A 21,532-nucleotide genomic window follows, 5' to 3' on the forward strand; every position below is an offset into this window, starting at 1 on the left:
TTGAAAATAGAATTTATTTTTGTTTATATTGCTGATTGTGATACCTTACTATGATCACCGACTGGAGGTCATAGTTTATCCACTTTTTTATTTACCACATTGCAAGTGTCGTCACAAATGTTACCAGGTTAGTCTGTGTGTGTTAGTTGGATTTATTACACAGACAGGACTCAAATGCTCAACACCACTTTAGATACTTTAGACAATTTTGATAGTTTTATATTTTTATTGTCATAATTTTATAGTTTTATATTTATTTATATTGCCTTATGTCTTTCATGTATTATTTATATTAGCTTACCTTATTACATTCCCTGTACTTTATTCTGACAATAGACTGTAGCCTACATGGTTCTGCCAATTGCTGCTGTGACACCCGAATGTCGCCTAGGGAATCAGTAAAGTGCATAATCTTATTTTAGTTGAGTAGAAACTCAAAATACCAAGTGTAGGCCTATTTGTTCAACTGCGCCTGCGCGTTACAGCTCTCGCTCTGATTGGGTGACAGTCAACCCGTGCTTCCGGTCCGACTAAATAACAGTACTGATTTTATTAAAGCTTCTGTGTCACCAACCCATCTGCGCTTCTCATATCGTGCTGTGTTTTACCGACACGATGGCAGTGTTCGGCTTTATCCTGGTGATCTTCATGGTGTTTCTTTGCCCTGGTAAGATGACGGTTTATTAACAGTGACTTAACTGTTTACATCACTGTCACCTGATCAGTCGCCATAAATCTTGTTGTCATAGGTCAGATTGTAATTTCAGCATTTCGAAACACATTTATTGTCGGGAAGGAGTTCTGCATTCTGACCCATCCTGATATATTAATGTTTGGACCAGTGAATATCTCTGTCTCCCTGTCTCCCTGTCTGTCTCTCTGTCTCTCTGTCTCTCTCTCTCTCTCTCTCTCTCTCTCTCTCTCTCTCTCAAATTCAAATTCAAAATGCTTTTTTCACATGAATGACAATGTCGGTGTTGCCAAAACATGGAGAAACATAAAACAATGTCATCTCTCTTTGTCTCTGTCTGGGTGTTTTCACTCAAGGCGACTCCAGGTTCATCAAAGACCCTCTCTCATCCAAGTGGGATATCACACAGCAATCTTTGGTGAGACTTGTTCTTATCTCCTGATCTGTGCATTGTCACAATTTTGTCAGATGATGACTAGGCCATCATGCGTACATATGGAATAAGATTCCATAAATATCGACATATACATACACACTACATACAAAAATTACCAAAACCTTGTTCACATCTGCTTTTTTTCGCATATATGTATCTTGTTGAACTTAAAAATAGTTCAGTAGTTCATCTAAAGTCAACGGGCATCAATAATAATCATTTCCTTTACTTTTATTACATTCAAAGTTGATATAAGTAGTTAAGAATCAGCACCGTAGTTAAAAGGAAAAACATTGGCAAATCCTGTTAGTTTCTTGTTTTTGTTTTTTACTGAAAATGTTCTGAACATCGATGAAGCTCAATTTCCTCAGACCTGAACTATTCTCTCACCTGTGGCTTCTCCTCATTAGACATCAGGTACCTGTTCAAAGTGCAGCCAGATCCTTGAGCTTTTCACAGACATGATCTCCAACAAAGACACTCAGGTGAGAATGTTGCTAAGTGTTACGCTGCATAGTTAGTTAGTAAGGAAACGGTGGCAGTCGTATGTAGCAGTTTGGATCTATTTAACGTCTAAAAAGTTAAACCTGAATCGGATGCAGGTAAGAAACAGTAGTTGGTATATTTCCCAGTGTGAACACAGATTGAAGGAGAATAATACTAATATTTAAATGTCAGAGCACTGCAATATGATTTTTTCATCTCAAAAGTACAGGTTTCATGTGCTGACTTGGTAGTCATAATGAAATAGTCATAAAATAATAAAATGTATCCTTACATCTCCCTAGTTCCTCTTTCACTTCTGATTAATTTGACCAGAATAGAAACCCAACATTTTTGTGTAACCATAGAAAGTCAGTCAGATTGTTGTGCTTGTGCAGGAAATTCTCTATGAAACCCTGCATGCTCTGTGCCGGCGCCTCCCTAGCGAACGGGTATCTGAGTGTGATTCCCAGGTGAAGACGTATCTGCCGAAAATCCTGCAATATACAGCTGGTCACCTGGTGAGAGTTTAGCCCTTTATTCACAGGTTGCTGCTTCTGTTTAGGCATATGGAAACACAATATGCTTTTTGGCCTTAAATGATCACCTTTAATGTATGATTATCTCCATCATTCCTCCTCTTTTGCAGCAGCCAGGTGAGGCCTGTATGGTCTTGGGACTCTGTGCTGTCCAATCAGAGAAGGAAACGCTGAAACTTCCCCAGCCTGTCACCAATAAAGACTCACCCAGCTCTGCTCTCAGCACAGGCACCAACACACATGCTAGGGTGAGAAAGGGGAAGTGAAAGTTAAAATGGCTTAAGTGAAACTTATATGATCTTTTTTTATATAAATGCTACATGCAGAGTGGCTCTCTTTATCACTGAATCTCTCTCTAGGAGCAGGTCAACCCGCAGTGCACCCTATGTCTGTTTCTCATGAAGAAACTGGAGGACATGTTGCCTAAAAATAAGACCGAGGTGACTCTTTTTTTTTTTTCATATCACTTAACTGCTTCAGGTGGATATCCTTCACTATGCATCACATCATCTATATGACACCCTCCTCTCTCTTTCTGGGCTTGCAGGACGCTATAGTGAAGCTCATGGGAGAAGTCTGTGGTCTTCTGCCTGAAAAATATGAGGAGCAATGTGACGATTTCATCAATAAATACGGCAAGCAGATAATCGACTTCCTCTTATCGTCGGCTGCCCCTCACTCAATCTGTGCCATGCTGCACCTCTGTTTGTTCACGGACATGTCGGGTACAGGTGAGCTGGAAGCGTATGAGGACCATATTTGGTTAATATTTGCTTATGGGTTAAACCTGCACCTCACTCTTCCTCACCGTGTCCAAGTTAATGCTCTGCTGACTCCCCAGAGACGCTCGTCCCGTCTGACTGCGAGTCGTGCCGTACGCTGGCCGTCCTGAGCCGACTCCACCTGGGTCTCAACTCCACTGAGCCTCACACCTCCTCCTTCCTCCAGTCTGTGTGCCTCCATCACCCCAGTGCCATCCCGAAGGTCTAACCAAACCCACAAATATGAGTTACAATCCCTTCTTGCTTGTGAGGAATGTCATAAGCTGGAGTTACGACATTCCTCGCAAGCCACTGTAACTTTAAACCTCAACATTGTTCTGATAAGCTCTTGTCCTCAGCTCTGATTGGAGCCCTCATAAAATATCCAAAGAACTCATACCTGTGGCTACATAACTGTTGATTTAAATGTTAATGCGCTAACAGAAAGACACCACTCATCCCAGTACTTATGTGTTGCTCAGCGATCATGTTTAGTATTGTTAAGGAACTACATTGCTGGGCGGAAGAATTACATTTAAATATTGTTATGTTTTATGCTTGCCAAAAGGGCAAGAATGTACATGTGCTGATGTCGCTAAGAGACCGGACGACTTTCATTAGGTCCTTCTTGAACTGAGTATGTCTGATATAGGCCCTTTTCACATCGTCATGGTAACGGCTTCCGCATTGAGAAACAGGTGCATTACAAAGTCCTGTTGCCAGCTCTGGCCGTCACTAAATTGCTCCATAACCTGCCCAAAATTAACACTGGTGAAGTGCAAAGACTATTTTTGTTGACTCCTGGATCTAAGCTAGAGAAAGGCTACATGTTCTTCACCTCAAGTTACCTCTTCTCAAAAATAAAAGCACTGGAGTATTTTATTTTTTTAACTTTTTATTAACTTTATTTACTATAATCATTGCATCCTACCCATTCTAAAATCACTGTAAAGCATGGACTCTCATGGCTTATTGCCATATTTATTGAATAAGACAGAATAAGAAAAAACCTTTGGCATTCAATGTGAAAAGCAGTAAACTGACTCACTGCTCGTCTGCTCTTTTCAGTGTGAGGCGTTTACCAAACTCTATGGCTCCAGGCTGCAGAAGGTTTTGGGAAACCAGATGGATGTTCCAGATGCTTGTGAAGTAAGAATAGTTTCCTTTTTTTAAGTTACATGTACATTGACCTAATAACTGAATAACTGTAGATATTCAAAAGTAGCACAGCACTACTGCTACCACAAGAGGGCCTGTCTGCAATGTTTTTGTGGAGCAGTAATGCTTTGAATGTCAAGCATAGACTCCTTTACCTTGGCAGATGTGAGTACACTGACATGGAGTGTACCACCACTCGGCCCACAATGCTTAGGTGGCTCAAAGATGCACTCCAAAATTTGTGATTAGTTGCAAGGATTTGCATGTAAAGTTGCCTCGTGTTGTTTGAGGGGAGACCACAAACCAGGTGTCAGACAGTAACATGTCTGACACCTGGTTTGTAGTCTCCCCTCAAACACATGATGTCCTTACATAGTTTACAACAGTATGATAAGCCCAAGTCCAGTTCCACCGAACACCAATCATGACCTCAGTGTGAAGGCTTTCATAGTCATGCTCAGATGTTTTCATTTGATCAAGTTCAATTTATGATCAGCTTTTCTCTCATGTGTCCTCTAGAGAGTTGATCTGTGTGCTGCTGTGAAGAAGCTGGAGCCTCTGGGAAAGGACCGCTGTACCTTGGGACCCAGCTACTGGTGCAAAGACAGTAAAATTGCTCAGAAGTGTGGTGTAAGTTAAACTCAATTAGATAACCATATCATCTTGTTTGATAAACAGCTCAGCTAAACTAAAGTGATGTGCAGGACAGCTCTGTCAAAGCCCACACTGTACAAGTTTTTCCATGAACCTTCAACCAGCTAGTTGCAGGATGGGCTACCTGAGTTATCCCATTCTTTGCCTGTTAAGATCGATTCACAGCCATTCAAGCTGATGCAGGCTTTCATCTTCAGTACTTTACAAAATCCCTTTCAAACAAATTCCTGTTGTGTTCTTTCCCTTTCATTTTGAGCCTTCCATATCCAGTTACTCCTTTGGAGAGATTTTAGGCTACTCCTCCTTTGATTCTGGTGTATAGGTCTATGATGGATAAATTGTCTAGTTTAATTCTAGCAATCAACCAATGCTACTGTCAGTGCCTGTGTTCAGACAATTTGGAAGGCTGCATCTGCTACAAGTGATAGGGAAAACACATTATTAAAATCTGAAACTGAAACCATGCCATCCAAGAGCACACAAAGGGATCTTTTCTCACCTAGCACTCCTCTGATACGCTGGCCTAACCACTGTTAACCTGCACATCAGCAGCAGAAAGTTGCTTCCGTTTCACATCTGACTTTTTTCCTCCATTTTTTCCCCTCTAGAATCTGGCCTTCTGTGAGAAATACATGTGGAACTAGAGAGAACCAACCTGCCAGACTGACTGAAGCTCTGAAAAAGTGTCTGCAAAAACAACTTTACTTTTTACAGATGTATTGCACTGATCGACTTTTTACAAATGTATTGCACTGATTGACTCTTACTTTCTGCAGATGTATTGCACTGATCAGTTCTTACTTTTTACGGGTGTATTGAATCCACATTTTTTAAGCAGGTTTTTACTTTCCAGAGAACTGCTCCTTCTCACATGCTATTTAAGTCAAGCGCCCATAAACAACATTCATCTTGAAATTATTAAGTTTGCATGAAATGTGTTGTGTAATCGCAAATAAGACTGAGGCTGGGATTCAGTCTAAAATATCAGTTTCTGCAGTCTTGTGAACAGTGTTATTCTGTATATTAGCATAAGAACGTCAATGTGACTGTGAACATGGCAGAAACTCCCATCAGATGAGCATACTGTATCTATTAAAGACTATTTGGACGATTGCTCAATAATGTGCTGTACAGCTGTCTTTTGTTATACTGTTCTCGTTTTACAATCCTTGGTGTGACTAGCTACACACACAGCAAACTAAAACTATCAAAGGTTTAACACTAAAATGCAGCATATAGAATGAAACAGATGTCTTGGAGCTACTTTATTTAGCAAATTCCAGACAGTAAAAAGATAAAACAGTGAAAAAACATGGAGACATTTACATATTTGCTTTTCTGTGTCTATAAACAAAAAGTTATGATCCTCTCATGCCAGTCTCATTCTGAATTCTGATGTTATTTTCAGCATTTTTAATGCTGAGTTCAGGTCTCAGTGGATATCCAAACACTTGCAATATGGTGCCACCACTTCAGGTCACAATGAGGACATTCCTGCCTCTCTTACGCCCCTGTGTGGTTGTTTGTGTCGTCGTCACCCTCTCGTCTTTTCCAGATCTACAACAGAAATAAACATTTGTTACCACAGAAGGATCCATATTCATGAAGCTTCTAAACAAGTACAAATCTAGGATCCTTTGTTAGGCAGTTTGACTATATAAACTTCACTATGACTTAAAATGCAATCTGGTCTCAAATAAGATTCATCCAATATGGGTGACCAACCCACCATTCAATGTTGGGGAAATTCTAGGATTAATCTCTGCCTTTAAATGAAAAATTAATTTACAACTAAACATAACTGAATAATTAAATGAATAATAACATATGCAAAAAATAAAAATTAAAAATGAATTGCAGGTTTTACAGAATTTTTTATGTAGCTGCAGTCAGGGAGGAACCCCCTTCATATTGGCAGTGGACAAGCATGACAGGCCAATATCCAATAAGAGGCCAATATCGACACAATACCTCTATATCAGCAAACCAATATATCGGTCTAACCCTAGTCTCCAATCAGTACATCTGTACAAGTAAGTTATGTATGCAGACTTAGGGATGCAGCCTATATTTTGCTGGGTTAGTGCTGGTGGCACTTGGTGTAACATTTTCAGTTGATGGGCAGCACTTGATTTGGTGATCCCAGTGGAGCCAAACCAATAAACAATGTGTCACTGTCCACAGACTCACTGTATTCACCAACTTTTAGCTTTTACAACAGGCACAATATGATTATGACAGGAGAGGAATGTGTCGTTTCAGGAGTGGCAGAACTTGCCTGGATGTAGGCCTCCGACAGCGTGATCATCTGGGGGAGAATGTCGGTCACCTGCAGGTCCTGCATCTCATACCACTTCCCAGTGCCCTGATCAACCACAACAACAACACATCAATACTGAGCTTCAATGACGTCAATGCAACACATACTAACAGAATGCTTGCTTGGTCATAACATAATTGAAAGGGTTTGTTGTTTTGTCTGTGGTTAATGCCAAGAGAAATCAGGAAAAATTCAGGAATATTTAGCTGCAACATACATGATGCAAGACATGTATTCTGTACGCTCCCTCAGTGGGCTTCCCATCATGCACCACATTGGCGACCAGGTCATAAGTTGTGTGCTTCTCTGTTGCTTGGGCTTCTTCTGTCAAGTACTCACGAAGGTCTACATTCCTGGTGAAGCAAATATAATGATTAAAATATACACATTCATAATAAGGACAAAACATAAGTGCGTGACACCATTGCTCATAGAGTTACAATATAAAATGGAGGTAAACCCAAACAGAGACTCTTCATTATACAGTTGTACGGTTGTGATGGAATCTGATCCTCTGTAGCTCACTGATACTGTGAAGGTTTTATTTCCTCAATGTGGCCACATGTGCTAAAAATGTATGCACCTCATGGTACTGTTGAATAAAAGCCTTCCGCCAGAACGCCATACTGTGTCTTAAGACAAATGAACAGCACTTACGTGATAGGGAAGTTGACAATGGTGGGGTTCTTTTCCACAAAGAAGTTGTTCTTGGTGAATCTTTTGATGCAAAAGATGAGGTACGGAGGCAGTTTGGTCAACTGGAACTTTTTGAGAAAATTCTCTTTGTAGGTTTTGTATTCCTGAATGCAAATGACACAGAAAACGGTGCACAGATACAAAGTGTGCTGAAGTTATAATACTTGCGTCAATCTGTCGTCTGAAGGAAGCAGTGTGAACTGCTGCAGTAATTACACATTTTGTTTCAGTTTTGACTAAATGTGCATTGTAGTCACATTTTAATCATATCATCCAGTTTTAGTCTAAAAAAAAAATCGTACATGACGTAGACAGTAAAGACATTTTAATATAGATTATGGTCACATTGATTTATGTCACTTTTTTGTTGTTTTCCTACTTTGAAGGACTGCAGTACCAGAGCCATAAAATCAAGCGGTCACAGTTCTTTTATTGTGGCCCCGGTTGCCATGGAAATTAACAAGGCTCATTATCAGAGGCAAAAAGATGTGATATTCAAACTGAAAGAGCACTAAACTCTTAGATTGTTAATTTTAATGTCACTTTTTTGTCAATGACATTCAAACATTTTTATTCTAGTCTTTACTTGAAGTTCACAATGTCTAGTTTTGATCTCATTGCAGTAATGTAAAACAGGACCATCGACTTGTTTTCCATCATTCTTGCTAATGATTATAACACTAGAGGGTGCAGTCGGTACCTTCTCTGTGCTGCCGTTGAATTTAGCCAGGATGTTGAAGAGAGGGACCTGCGGGATTATAAGCTGCTCCTTCTCATCCTTGTACAGTGGAGCTGTTGGGAGGTCAAGGGTCAGGAACAGGAAGGTGGACTCAGACATCTCCTCCTGGTACTCGTCCTTCAGGAGCAACGCCTCCTTCTCCTCTGGCGGCTGAAAAAAATAAAATAAAATGAAATTAAAAAAAACTGTGACTTCTGACAGAGAACTTAAAATCACATGTCACCAACCATAAGATTCACAGTCAACCACTGATTGACAGTCTCAGTAGAGGCAGATTTGAAGGCACTTATAAAATACATATTATATCTGCCCTGGTTCGGTTTGCATTTTATCTGAGAAACAGAACCTCATCAGTGACAATTTTTCATCCTCCTCCTCTAGCATTTCTTTCAGGGTCCCTCAAGTTTCTATTCTAGATCCAATTGTCTTCCCCATTTGCATTTTCCTACTGGGTTGTGCCATTCATTTACTTTCACTGTTTCACACACACAATACCCAGTTTGATCTCCCAGCTTTATCTCCAGTGCAAATTCATCTCAGGAACTGGCTTGATGACATTAAATGTTGGACGGCCCAAAACTTTCTCCAGCTAAACGAGAGAAGATCTGAACTTTTTTCATTTGGAGCCCCTGATTCCATCAAAATTATTACAAAAACCTTGGGCCAGTTAGCCACTTATGTTAAACCCTATGCCAAATATCATGGTGTGATCTTTAATTCAGCCACCAGTTTGACAAGAAGGTCAATTCAGTTTTTCAGCTCAGAACTATCTTCGAAGCACTTTGGTCAACAATGGTCAACTTACTAAATCTGGGTGTGGAAGCTTCTTGGAGAAGATCCGCATGGAGCCTTGAAATACTTTGGTAATGATTGCTGTAATGGCAGAAAGACAGATGAGGACAGAGGTTAATTCTTGTTTCTCTAACAGACATAAAAACAATGGCAAAACTTGCCAGCTCAAATACTAAAGGAAAGTAAGACTAGTTGGCGCAAGTAGACTTTTTTGCAAATTTCGGGCAAAATCATCCCCATTTAGTATTAAAAAGTATTGCAGTTTTTCCTTCTAATCCAATTTACCATTAGAGTTGTCTAAATTTCACTGATATTTATATTGCTATTACCAGAGAATCAAATCATAAATTCCAATTTGACCTGATTCACCAACAACTCTCATGCCAAATAAACATCTGAATATCACACGAAAAAGAGTAATGTTCTTTAATTACATATATATTATGATCCAACAATAAGAGATTAAAACCCCCTGTATCTCCTCCCACTCACATGGCTTTTTCTTTGTGCCTCCAAGAGCGCCATGCAGGGCGTTCAAGAACCAAGACAGGAAGTCCACAGCATCCCCTGCAGAACAGACAACAATCAATCAGCAACACAGCTCATTCTCCACTGGGCAGCATGTGCTAAAGGCCTATTTGCTGTGAATCCTCTATTCTTGAGAACTGAAGCACGCTGTGCAACACTGTATTCTGGTAACATGTGCGCTACCTTGCTTGGTAATCTGGAAGTTCTTCTTGCTGCACAGCACCACAGCCTGCAACATCTCATGGGGAGACACGTGAGCTTTGAAGTTCCTCGGGTTCCACAGTTTGCGCATCAGCTCACCAAACCTCTGCACCAGGAGGAACATGATGTCCCCCGGTGGCCTGCGGATTCCCCGGTAGTTTTCCTCTTCCAGGAAGTAGTTCCGCAGTGGTGGAACATTGGAAAGAGCCTTGGATGGTAAACAAACGGAAAATGGCAGAGGGCAAGTTTGTCAGTATTATTGAAAAGGTTCAAGCCTCAGTCCAGGTAAGGCCCAGTGTGGCAGATAGCATTCGTACCTGTAACACCACATTGGCGTAGTCGTTGGCCTTGATGTTGTTGAGCCCTACAATGCCTGGCAGGTAGGTGGTGCCATCATAGGCTCGATACAGCTTACCCTGCTTGTCCAGCCCCGAGATGTGCTGCTTGGTGAACGTGGGCTTCAGCACATACTGCAGAGAAAGAAGTGTCAAGAAATTATAGACACACAAAGACATACACCATGTGGTTTAAGTCTGCTTTACTAAAAAGCCAGTGCTGTACTGAAACAAAGATCAATTCTAAGCCTGGTATCAGAAGTATATCTGATTTAACAACATGTTGTCAGTCTATAAAACCATCACTTCACTTACTGTGATGTCCTCCAGCGAAGAGTCAATGATCTCATAGTTGTCTGGCAGACAGTAAAACTTGAGTGTGTGCAGATTGAGGAACACATGATGGGTGAACTGTACACTGTGAGTGTAAGCATGAGACTTCAGACCTCTACCTGCGGGGGACACAAACATACATAAACAGTCAAAATAAGACTAACGTTAGGTCATGGATCCTGGGTGAAGTCATGAGATAATTCACCTACCTTGAAAGTATTTCCCACATATGAGACAGGCATAGACATTGATGTGGGACAGAGAGATGGAGCATAGCTTCTCGAAGTCAAAGTCCAGCACACTCCTAGAGGATAAACAAACAGAAAGGAGATTCAGCTATCGAGCTTTGATGAGACAAGGCTGACTACCGTTAGCCGTAACATTAGCTATGCTAAGCTAACGTTACATTACCTGTTTATGGTGTCGAGGTAAGGACAGTGACGGCTTCTGCGGTCTTCTGTGTCACGTCCTCGTCCTATTTTGGCTGCTACTGTAACATTAGATGAAACAAACAGTTAAATTTTTTGTGCTCCACAGAATGAGGCTAACCAACAAGTAGCAAGCCCAGCATTTGGGCTGATTGGGGATGGTCGATTACACGTGACGGTGCGTTGGGTAGACGGTGCAGTTGGTTATATTATGCTGGTTAAACTTCAAGTGGTCCTTAGTGAGCCATATGTTTATGACTGGACCACCACGCAAACAAAATCGAGCGCACCTTCATTTTGCTACTAACGTTAGCTACAGGCTAACCAGGGCAGCTAGCTAGCATTATAAGGTAAATAATCTTGCCTCCGTCTTCCTCGTCATCATCATCCAGCTCAATGTCTCTTTCTCGCTTCAGAGAGACCATCGCAGCAGTTAACTGCAGTATCAGCTAGCGAGCGAAATATCAAAACAGTTATATAGAAGGAACAACTTTAGCTGAAAATGCTGAAGAGATGAATGGGTCGAGCTCTTCGCAAACACCGTGCGCATCGAAACTCGCGGTGGTGAACGCCGCAATAGTAAATGGTCGACTAAAACTTAACCCGGAGTTTAGAGCCAGTGTTATCAAAGCGAGCCTTGTTCGCCCTAAATAATCCTTGATTGCCTATGTGATAACGTACATTTTTGGTAGCTCTACTGTTGATGTATTTAATAAAATACACATATTATTAATAATGACCTTTATGTTAATGATCATTCTTCCAATTTATATATTTGTATCATAACTGCATCATAGGTAGGCTACATAGTGTGTCATTGATATAGATGACACCCAGCAGGTTTGGGGTCAATTCATGAATGAACTCATCAATTCAAATTCAACAGAGGAATTGGAATTGGAAAAAACGTACAGGAAACAGAATTGGAATTAGTTCAGGAAGTTGTTTAACTTGTGTTTGATTCATAATGTTTGATTTATAATGTTTGAAAAATGGTAAAAAAAAATAAATAAATTAAAAAAAAGACGCGCACATCCCAATACCCAATAGGGTGGGTGCTGGATCAAAAAATACCTTGCAGAGTTGAAAGAAAGAGAGAGAGATCCGCACACCAAATAGCTCCCGTATAAAGGACTTTTATTTTCTGCTGTGTAAAGTCCTTTATACAGGAGCTATTTGGTGTGCGGATCTCTCTCTCTTTCAACTCTGATTTATAATGTTTAGCAAGTCAAGACAGCCTCTCATAGAAGTGAAATTTAATGGAATTTAATGGAATTCAATTCTGTTTCCTGTCATTCCAATTAAATTCCAATTCTGTTTCCTTAGAGCTGGGTGCAATTCCAATTCCACTCCAGGAATTGAATTGGAATTTATCATGCATTCCAAACCCTGACACCCAGCTGCACCGCCCGTTAAAGGTCAAATATCTTGACAGTCTGCTTAAGTGATTTTTAGACATAAAGATCTTACAATAAATCTGACTTTGTTCTTTTCCGTCCCTCTGACTCTATCATCCACAGTAAACTGGGGAACCTTTACTATCCTCAGCTGACTCTGAGAAGGTCATTCATGTATTTAGTTCCTTTCCTGTAGATTACTGTAATCCCATCCTGGCTCACTTAAAAGTCCCTCTCACTCCTGCACCTGCAGCTCATGAATGCTGCCACAGGGTTTCTGTCTGAAACATAGAGATAGAGTTTGTCGCTTTGGATAAAAGCGTCTGCCAAATGGGAAATTGTATAGAGTTGATAATCACAGATTAGCACAGCATTCTTTAACCCCTCCATTTCCAACCTTTTACCTAGGAGCAAAACGGCACCCCGAGGTCCTGAGGCAGAGCCCTCCTGTCTCTTCTAGTCTAGACTCAAGACCAAAGGGCCGCAATGCTGTGGAGTAACCTGCCTGAGGAGTTTAGGCTAGCTAAACCAGTTCAGTCTTTTAAATAACTTATTAAAACCTGTTTTCATAATCTTGCTTTCTATAACAATTCTTAGGATGCTTCGGTGGCCGTTTGATAACCCTGTGACACACACTCCTCACCCAGTCCTGGAATTTGGCCGGTGAACAGGTCTGTCTGATTGTCCTGTAGATTTATAACAGTGTCGCCTCATGTCCTCTATTATCACCATTTGTAGGTTAATACCTATTTTTAGTACATTATTCTTCTGACAGATGAATTGGGCTTCTGTATAAATGCTCACCCTGGATTATGGCACAAATTATTGTAACATCACATGCTTAGGTTTTAAATTCTTTATATTTTATTATTGACTGAATTTATGCAATCTCTTGTTTTTATGCTCTATAAAGCGCATGATGAACTTAGTTTTTAAAACGCTTATATACAAACAAAGCTTAATTTTTAAACCCCGGAAGCGTTTTAATTGGACAGCAACTTACATGTATGCAGCTTTGTGTGGGGTACAGTGCTACGAGACTTGTTGCAGTTATTAACGTTTACTCATAAATACTGTTAAGCTATCATATCCAAACTATTTATTGAAATGGACATTTTGAGAGACGATGAGGTGCACGAGCTGAAATATAAACGCGGGGGTCGTTTGGACATGAGCCACGGTTTCCTGCACCATATTCGGAGGAACCAGATTGCTAGGTGACCTGTCTTCCAAGCTAGTGCTATCAGCTAGCATGCTACTTCTTTACATTTGGGCACATTATCTGTATATATTTTTTAAATGTGAGTTGATCAGATGGGGGGAAATGCAAGGACAATTCATTGGTAGACGAGCTATCGTTAATACGCCCACTCACTCTTGCTGCGCATGCACACAATGTCAAAACATGACGAGAGAGTTTGCTCAGGCCTTGTGCTGCTGTTTGCCCCAGATGCCCTGTTGTTGCAGTTTAAATAACTGGCCATGTTCCCGCACTGTATGTCTTTGTATGTCCGTTATAAACACAGTCCAGACAATAAGAACATGTTGATTCCCTGTCTGTTTTAGAGACGACTATGATAAGGAAGTCAAGCAAGCCAAAGAGCTTCAGCGGCGGAGGCACACTACAACCCCCAGACGCCCTCGGCGGCCTGACATCCAAGTGTACAATCCTCGACGAAGATGTAAGAGCGATCTACTGTGCTGTAAACATTTAGCCTGTGACAGCTAACCCACTGATTGTGTGTGTGTGCTCGTTTCCAGATGGCTCAGAGCCAGGGGTCGGGGCAGAGACTGAGGAGTGGAACGAGTCCGGGTCCAGCACAGAGACGGAGACCCACGGGACTGAACTCTTCTGGCTCGACTACCAGGCAGACTCTGGTACCATTACGTCCTTCATCGTCCACAAGGTTAATGCACATCCCTTCGACTGATGATTCTGTCCCTTTTGTTGCTTTGCTTTGGCCTGTACTGTGCGTCCTCATACTCTCCTCTGTCTGTCTCTAAGGAGGATAAGCCGGAGAAGGTGGTGGAGCGCGTGGCGGCGAAGAACATCCTGGACTCGGCCATGAGGACCGCACTAGAGGCCCGGATTCGAAAGGAAATGGACAAACGGCGAGACAAACGCTGAATCACGTTCTAAGAAAGGAAGATCATGGTGACAGAGGAGCTAGAACGGAAAGGCCAGCAGAGCAATAGATCATGTGATGCTCTACGCTCCTGATAATCATTGACGCTATTGACAGTGTTGGAGGAGTAACGAGGACTCGGGGATACTGTACGACGTCAGCTGAGGTCTAAGGTGATGTCCCACGATCAAGCGGACTCTTGTGTTCTTACTGCTCCCTGGCAATGACTAAATAGCACTTAACAGGGAGCGGGCCGTCCTCATGTTTACTACAATACATCAGACTGTTACCTCAGACCCTGAGCCACACCTGTAGGGCCACATTGTTCACCTCCAAGCTGACTGGACCTATGAACTCTTGTTGTCCCTCTCTTGAACGACAGAGCGGAGAGAGTCAATGCTTTCTAAGTAAAAGTAAAAGTCAGAAAAGAATAGGTACTCTATCACAGAGCACAGTTTAACCCTCCCACTCTACGGAACACATGCTGTGTGTTTCCTGTGTTTACAAAGGTCTAGTTTTTATAGATGGGATTTGAACTTTTTGGTAAAGTGCTGTGAATGGAACATCAGCCTGTTATGCTTAAAAAATGTGAGAGTTTAATTTTGTTTAATCATATGAGTTACATTTAATGTCATTTATCATGTCACCCATGTTTAAAGAGCTTATTGAGTTGTTGGAGAGTTTTTGTGGATGCAGCCATTATAATGCGTTTGTGTGGCAACTGTGTTTCATGGCGTCCTATATCCTAATTTATTTTAGGCTTTTGAGAGAGTTTTATTTTTGATACTGTAATATTTTTGAGTTTGTAGTCACAGTATTACATATAAAAGCCATTTATTACTTTCCAATGGTGTCTGGGTGTGTGTGCATATGGAATTTAATAGCCATTGAATGTGTATGTGGTTGTTTCTTAGTTTCTGTATTACTTACTAAATTCGTTGAAAACTTGAGGTCAGCATTTCACTGAGTCACAGCAATTCCAGGTTAAAGAAGTTTTGAAATCTTACAGTTTGTGTAATACACACACTGTAAATTACCGTAACTGATATCTAGTCATACATTAATCACCATGCAACGAGGCAACAGTCTTGTTTCTACTGCTTAAAAGTACTTCTTCACCAGGTGGCAGTATGAATCTGTATTCCAACTGGAGGGACGATACCCAACCCATTTCCTTCCTGTTCTTGGCTATCTTCTGTGTGTGCTGATTCAACTCAACACACAGTTACAATGAAGCCAACAGTGACACAGAATGTTTTGAGAACACCGACTGAAGCACGGTTTGGATTTCAGGTGCATTGTAACATCATGCATTTTATAGATAAAGGACCATACAGGGTTGTTCCCACACTCACATTAAAACTCAGATCCTGGTAGTAATGTAGAGTTGTCCCATTAAACGGATATGGAGCAGACAAGTGTTTTCCTAGGACTTTGCTGAAAAGGGGAGACAGAATGTTCCAGAGGGAGTAAAGCTCTACAGAAAAGAGAATTTGAGTTGACGTTTGGATAGACGAACCGCTGATCCAGACCATTGTGGGAGATTAATTCATTGTTTTCATAAATGCATGAAAATATGCAAACTTGGATCTAAGTCTACACACTGTTATGCAAAGCCGTATCAAGGAGGAGCGGTCTCTGTGATGCTATTGGTGGAACAGGGCCACTCCCCTCTGGATTCACAGCCCCTTTCTCAAAACTGACTCTTCATTCCTCACTCAGCATGTGACTGATGTTATGAGAAGGGAGACGAGGAGCGCTACCCACATTCCCATGTCACCTCCTCTGCTGCTCACCAGAATATATCCTGTTTCCCCATTTCCCAATTGGCTGAAAATTACCCAATCAGCAGTCACACCTTCATTCCCCCGTCTGTGTATTTTCACATGCTATATTACATAACAAGCCTCGAGGGCTTGAATGTATGGTATTTAGCGTCATCTAACCCATGGAAACGTTTAATTCAAATCTTTGTGATGTGTAAAAAGATGCAAACCATTGAAGATGTTTAACAGGCAGACTGGCATTTATGAACTCAGATATTGCATCATATCATATTCCTATTCCTATCAGATTCCTATTTATTTGAGTAGCCATGGTCTTGCCATTTTCACATGGTCATGCTAATATATAATTTAAGAAATGAAGACTTGGGAGCTAATCATCTGGATCAACTCCTCTAACACTTCCACCTCACATTCTCTTCTTTATTAGACCATTTCTGCATGTTTTCTTCAGTTGGTTTATTCCTAAACATTCACAAAAAACACAAAACAAATGAAGCAATCTCAAAGCCAGGTGTTACGTAAAATAAATTCAAGTTGAGACAACACACATCCGCCTGGCAGAATTACATATAAAAACCACATCATAATTGTAAGCTGTAATTTTCGTCTCTCCGCAGTCTCATGAGCTGTGGAAAATACGACCGCACAACTGTCTTGACTTGTTTGTCCGGACTTAGATTGGTGTGAAAATGACTCCAGCAAAGGTACAAGCGTAATCAGATGAACCTTTGTAACCTTTATCAACATGGGATCTGACAAGGTCATGGTTCAATATACTCAAATCACATGACACATATTCAGACACTCATGATCTCAAAAGTTATGCACTGTGCATAAAACACATGAGGATGGTTCATACTGCCTTACTCATTGTAATATAAGGTGGTTAACTGCAAAAAAACAGTTAAACAGAACAAATAAACCAATGCATATAAGTGTAAAAGCTGCCTTGAAATAAACTAATAACACTAAAACATTGTGGGCTTCCTTCCATTCAGTAAAGTACTGAAGAGAAAGATGACACAAGAATCTACCAAGCTGAAGGTTTTCACTTTCCAAATGCCTTAATATACTGAACCTAATGGCCTTCACTATTCTCACAGTAGAATCAGTTAATATTAACTCTTAATATTAATACTAAGCACACCAACATTCAATATGCATTGTTCAATTTAAGTTTTAAAACAGTTCATCAGGTTTGGCACTTAATAATGTGTAAATAGCATTGAAGAAGCTGAAGTGTGGTGTAATGCTGAAGAAGCAATGGTTGATTTTGATCGCTTCCCTACAAACGTACAGTAGAGAAACAGGAATAGCCCTACAAATATTGCATCATACTGTCACCCAAACCTCACACCCCTTTAACCTGAACCAAACAGCTGACCTGCTGCCCTTCTCACTGTGACAAGCTTCGAAACTCCATTTCTGGTTTGCATTAGCTGTGAGGAAATTAAAGGCTGCAGCACCACAAGGTATTATCTTTTAGTCCACAACAATCTTTCACATGTTCTTGGTCTCAACATCATATTCTCCTTTGGTATCTATAGCACCTTGTTTGGTCTGCAAGGCGAGCGCAGGCGGCGCTCTCTGAGCTCTTTGTTGTGGGGAGGATGAACCGTTATAACAATGATCCGTCTGTCTGCTCTTCCTTATTATGGGGGAACACAGTTATTCTACTTTAAGTGACACAAGAAAGCAGCTTTAAACATCAGTAATCCAAAAGACTGCAACAGCACAGTACTTGTATTGTTCGACAGGTGGTTGTCACCAGGCTTAATCAGTGGATCATTCAATTCAATTCATATTCAAATTCAAAAATCAGCTTTACTGACACAAATTAAATCGAAACGAGTTTTGCCAAAGCATATTGTGATATCACATCAAAAATAAATACGTTAAAACATTTACAGTGTTCCTAACAGTAATGAAGGCAGTAGCTACAATAGATGCTTAATAAAACAGTCAATGCACTATGTTCAGTAAACATAAGACATAAATGACAAGTCATAGTTAAAGATATGTTATGAATAGTGTAGTAGTTCAATATTGTTTCTGAGCTCATAACTAGATGAGATGAATTTGGCAGCAACTAGCGATGTTTGCTCCTCCTCTCCAAGCCATAACCGCCATAACTTCTCCTTTTACACAATGTGAAGACTATGAAATGCTACGATGTTATGAAGGAATGAAAAGAAATCCAGCTACTCTTGGGGAACAATGTGACAGAGCTTTAATATTAGAACCTGACACGTTTCAGCTGCAGCAGCCTTCGTCAGGGCTTCGTCAAAGCTACGATGCTGCTGTAGTGAATGAGTAGATGGTCTTGCCCATTCAAGGCTGTGGACGTGTAACCCAAGTGCAACCCCCCACCATTCAGAGTTAAATATAGAAGTTTGAGCAAGCCAACTTGGTTGTGAAAAAAATGGACAGCTGCTGGACTTGAAGAGCATAATTTAATGATGTTACTTGAGCATGAACGCTATTCATGGCCTGTATCTGATACACTGTAACTGCAGTGATGTACTTAGTTTGTAAAATTTGCCTTGCCAGCTTTTCAAGACAAGGAGTATTTCCAAACATTATGAGGTCATAAAATGCCACAGCTATTTAATCGCAGTGCCACTGGGCAGGCACTAGTGTTAACACATGAAGAGGTTCATGAATCTGAGCTGAGGGTGCTGGGAAAATATTTCTAAGAGGTAGCTCCTGTGTTTTTTGTTGCTGTTTCCATATGGTATAACAATTTTGCAGTTCTGAAAAATGTGATATTGTTTGGACCGTGCAAGTTCAATGAACCCTGATCCTCTGAGGCCAAGTGCCATCTGGATATATCCACAAAGGGCAAGGGTTAGTAAGAGTGAGAGTGGGGTCCTGCAGGGATGGATGGTGCCTGAGGTGCAAACACTTTGCCATCCACTCCATCCCATAGACAGATGTTACATCTTCGTAAGTTTATGAGATTCCTGATAGGCAACTGTGGCTCAAAGTAAGCACATGACAAAACTAAATAATGGCAGAAACCGCTTTAAAAGACCAGACCTTACTCAGCATTACTAAGTAAAGACAAAAGGACACTTCATTCCACATAATGAACAGAAACAAAGTTGACTAGACACATGTTATTCAATCTTGACTGTTGCCATGCCAAGCAAAAGCGTGTTAAAATGCAAGGTCTCTTCTAGTAACACTGAAACTCAGTCTACATGCATATGATGCAGGGATTGAGCGGATCACAAATTCCATTCATTAATTTACAAAGCAGGCAAGATTTATGTGGAGAAGTAACAAACAGTCGCCCAATTATGGGGAGGCAGCTCATAGGATTACCAGTTCAGCACAGAGAAGGCTCCAGAGATCTCTCGCTAAAACAAGATTTGGCTGTGAGTCTAAAATGTCTGAATGAGTTTCATTCAGTCTGAAATAAACATATACAACAGGTGAGCAACTTGTACTTGTATTGGTCAAGAGGTATTAGTATAGCACAATGTTTCATAAAAAAGAATAAATAAATAAAAGAAGAAATTCCTTCTGAGAGGACTAATTTAATGAAATATCTTGATAACTTTATAGGTCAACATTGGCTCATTTGTGCTGATTTGGAAACAAATCCAAAACACTGCAATGACATTATCATGCAGTGTTACATTCAGTTTAATATTTCCTTTTGTCTGTATACTAAAAACAAAGAAGGGAAACAAATGATGATAATGACATAATAAAGTGAAAGGCTCTATTTTTCTTTCTTTACCCTATAGTGTGTATCTTTTTACTCAAAAGTACACACACCTTCTATTTATCTATGTGGATCATGTTTGGGATGCCTTAGAGGTGTTGTATGGATGTTAACAGCCATAGGCATGTCTACACATTTTACTAAGAATAGTCTGCACCATTGAGGAGTTCAGTTATGCACAGTGCTTAATTTGTGCCGGATCCTGCTGGAACAGGATCCGGCATTTCGCGGTTTTGGACTACCTGCATTCCGGTGTTACACCGAATTTGGTGACCCATCAGATTCTGTGACCTGCCCTGATATTCTTACCCTAACGCCAACCATCTCACTCCTCATGCCTAAACCTAACCAACCTAACCAACACTGCAGGTCACGCAGGAAATAATTGGTAATAACATGAGAACTGGTTGACGTGAAGGGCTGTAAGCCCCACATTAATGTGGGCATTTCAAAACTAGCGCGGTCCAGCTGAGTGTCGCATTTAGGCCGACTTCTAGCTGCACCACGACACGTTTTATTGCATTATTCGCTGACATTGTTTCCTACATTCAAAATCGATAACCTATGAAAGTATTTGTATTGAATATTGATGCGTAACTACTCGAACCAGAATTTCTCTGGTAAATGGTTGAAGCCATTGCAGTTTCCTTTATGTATGATTAGGATGTCTCATAGTAGCCTATGTGGGCATTTTTATGTTGTGCACAGTGCAGTTATATCTTTAGTCTACTACTTGAAGGTCAGGTTTGTAAAAATGAGCATTATGTAGCCTATGCAATAATCAAATATTGTTATAGGTCCCCAGTATTCGGAGCTCTAAGGTCATATAGTCGGTCATTTAGTAATGTTTATGCTGTTAGGTCTACAGTAAGCTATATGGCTGTACTGAGCACCACCGTGCCTCCAATGCGCAATTGTCTTGATATGTTCCGGAACCTTTTCCCTCCACACCGACTCGCGGGAACACCGACCCCTTGGTGTTCCGGGACCTCATCATTTACAAATTAAGCACTGGGGCCAGTTGCATAAAGCTAGTTTAAGACTAGTCTAAGCCTTAGACTGGTCTTAGATTCTCAGGTTGGACTAGGCTAATTAAGACTGTCTGTTACTTAAATATTACGACTGACTTATTTTGAGGTAGGAAAGATAGCCACCTTCCCCCTGGCTAATCTTGAGTTAAGAATTTTGTTGTTATGGCAACGAGTCGGCCTAACTGTGAGTGGGAAGTTTAAATACTGAAGCTGTTTCATAAAAGACGGCAAATCTCTGTTTTTTGGAAAGACCTGAAGAAGAGAATGAGACAGAAACAACACATTAGATCTACAACAATCAAGAAGTGGGTAAATATAAGTGTCGATAGCAAGTTTGACTTAATGTCACATTTAAGTCTAAGAC

The 21,532-nt window shown here is 40.7% G+C and overlaps 3 protein-coding genes across 5 annotated transcripts; 2 read left to right on the forward strand and 1 right to left on the reverse strand.

Annotated features, from left to right (window-relative positions):
- Window positions 1-535: 535 nt before the first annotated feature.
- On the forward strand, window positions 536-5,845 carry sftpbb (surfactant protein Bb). 3 transcript variants are annotated; one of them, XM_071920916.2, is made up of 11 exons: window positions 536-667; window positions 1,048-1,109; window positions 1,538-1,612; window positions 2,009-2,131; window positions 2,260-2,397; window positions 2,509-2,589; window positions 2,697-2,880; window positions 2,991-3,133; window positions 3,979-4,059; window positions 4,588-4,698; window positions 5,331-5,845. In XM_071920916.2, exons 1-11 carry the CDS (start codon window positions 616-618, stop codon window positions 5,364-5,366), a joined length of 1,086 nt encoding a protein of 361 aa, XP_071777017.2. In that variant the 5' UTR covers window positions 536-615; the 3' UTR covers window positions 5,367-5,845. The 3 variants fall into 3 exon arrangements, with proteins under 3 accessions (XP_071777017.2, XP_071777020.2, XP_071777018.2); XM_071920919.2 differs by having other exon boundaries at window positions 2,515-2,589; XM_071920917.2 differs by having other exon boundaries at window positions 2,263-2,397.
- A 129-nt stretch (window positions 5,846-5,974) lies between these two features.
- On the reverse strand, window positions 5,975-11,637 carry usp39 (ubiquitin specific peptidase 39). The gene is made up of 13 exons (XM_078285220.1): window positions 11,459-11,637; window positions 11,078-11,156; window positions 10,872-10,970; window positions 10,649-10,781; window positions 10,316-10,468; window positions 9,981-10,206; window positions 9,762-9,836; window positions 9,283-9,350; window positions 8,439-8,627; window positions 7,700-7,842; window positions 7,260-7,395; window positions 7,001-7,087; window positions 5,975-6,279 (listed from the first exon to the last, which is right to left on the reverse strand). Exons 1-13 carry the CDS (start codon window positions 11,517-11,519, stop codon window positions 6,226-6,228), a joined length of 1,503 nt encoding a protein of 500 aa, XP_078141346.1. The 5' UTR covers window positions 11,520-11,637; the 3' UTR covers window positions 5,975-6,225.
- Window positions 11,638-13,516: 1,879 nt separating this feature from the next.
- c8h2orf68 (chromosome 8 C2orf68 homolog) lies at window positions 13,517-15,479 on the forward strand. The gene is made up of 4 exons (XM_071920920.2): window positions 13,517-13,708; window positions 14,058-14,173; window positions 14,253-14,398; window positions 14,497-15,479. Exons 1-4 carry the CDS (start codon window positions 13,599-13,601, stop codon window positions 14,617-14,619), a joined length of 495 nt encoding a protein of 164 aa, XP_071777021.1. The 5' UTR covers window positions 13,517-13,598; the 3' UTR covers window positions 14,620-15,479.
- Window positions 15,480-21,532: the final 6,053 nt, after the last annotated feature.

The sequence above is a fragment of the Centroberyx gerrardi genome, chromosome 8 (genome assembly GCF_048128805.1).
Source record: "Centroberyx gerrardi isolate f3 chromosome 8, fCenGer3.hap1.cur.20231027, whole genome shotgun sequence".
Lineage (NCBI taxonomy): Eukaryota > Metazoa > Chordata > Actinopteri > Beryciformes > Berycidae > Centroberyx > Centroberyx gerrardi.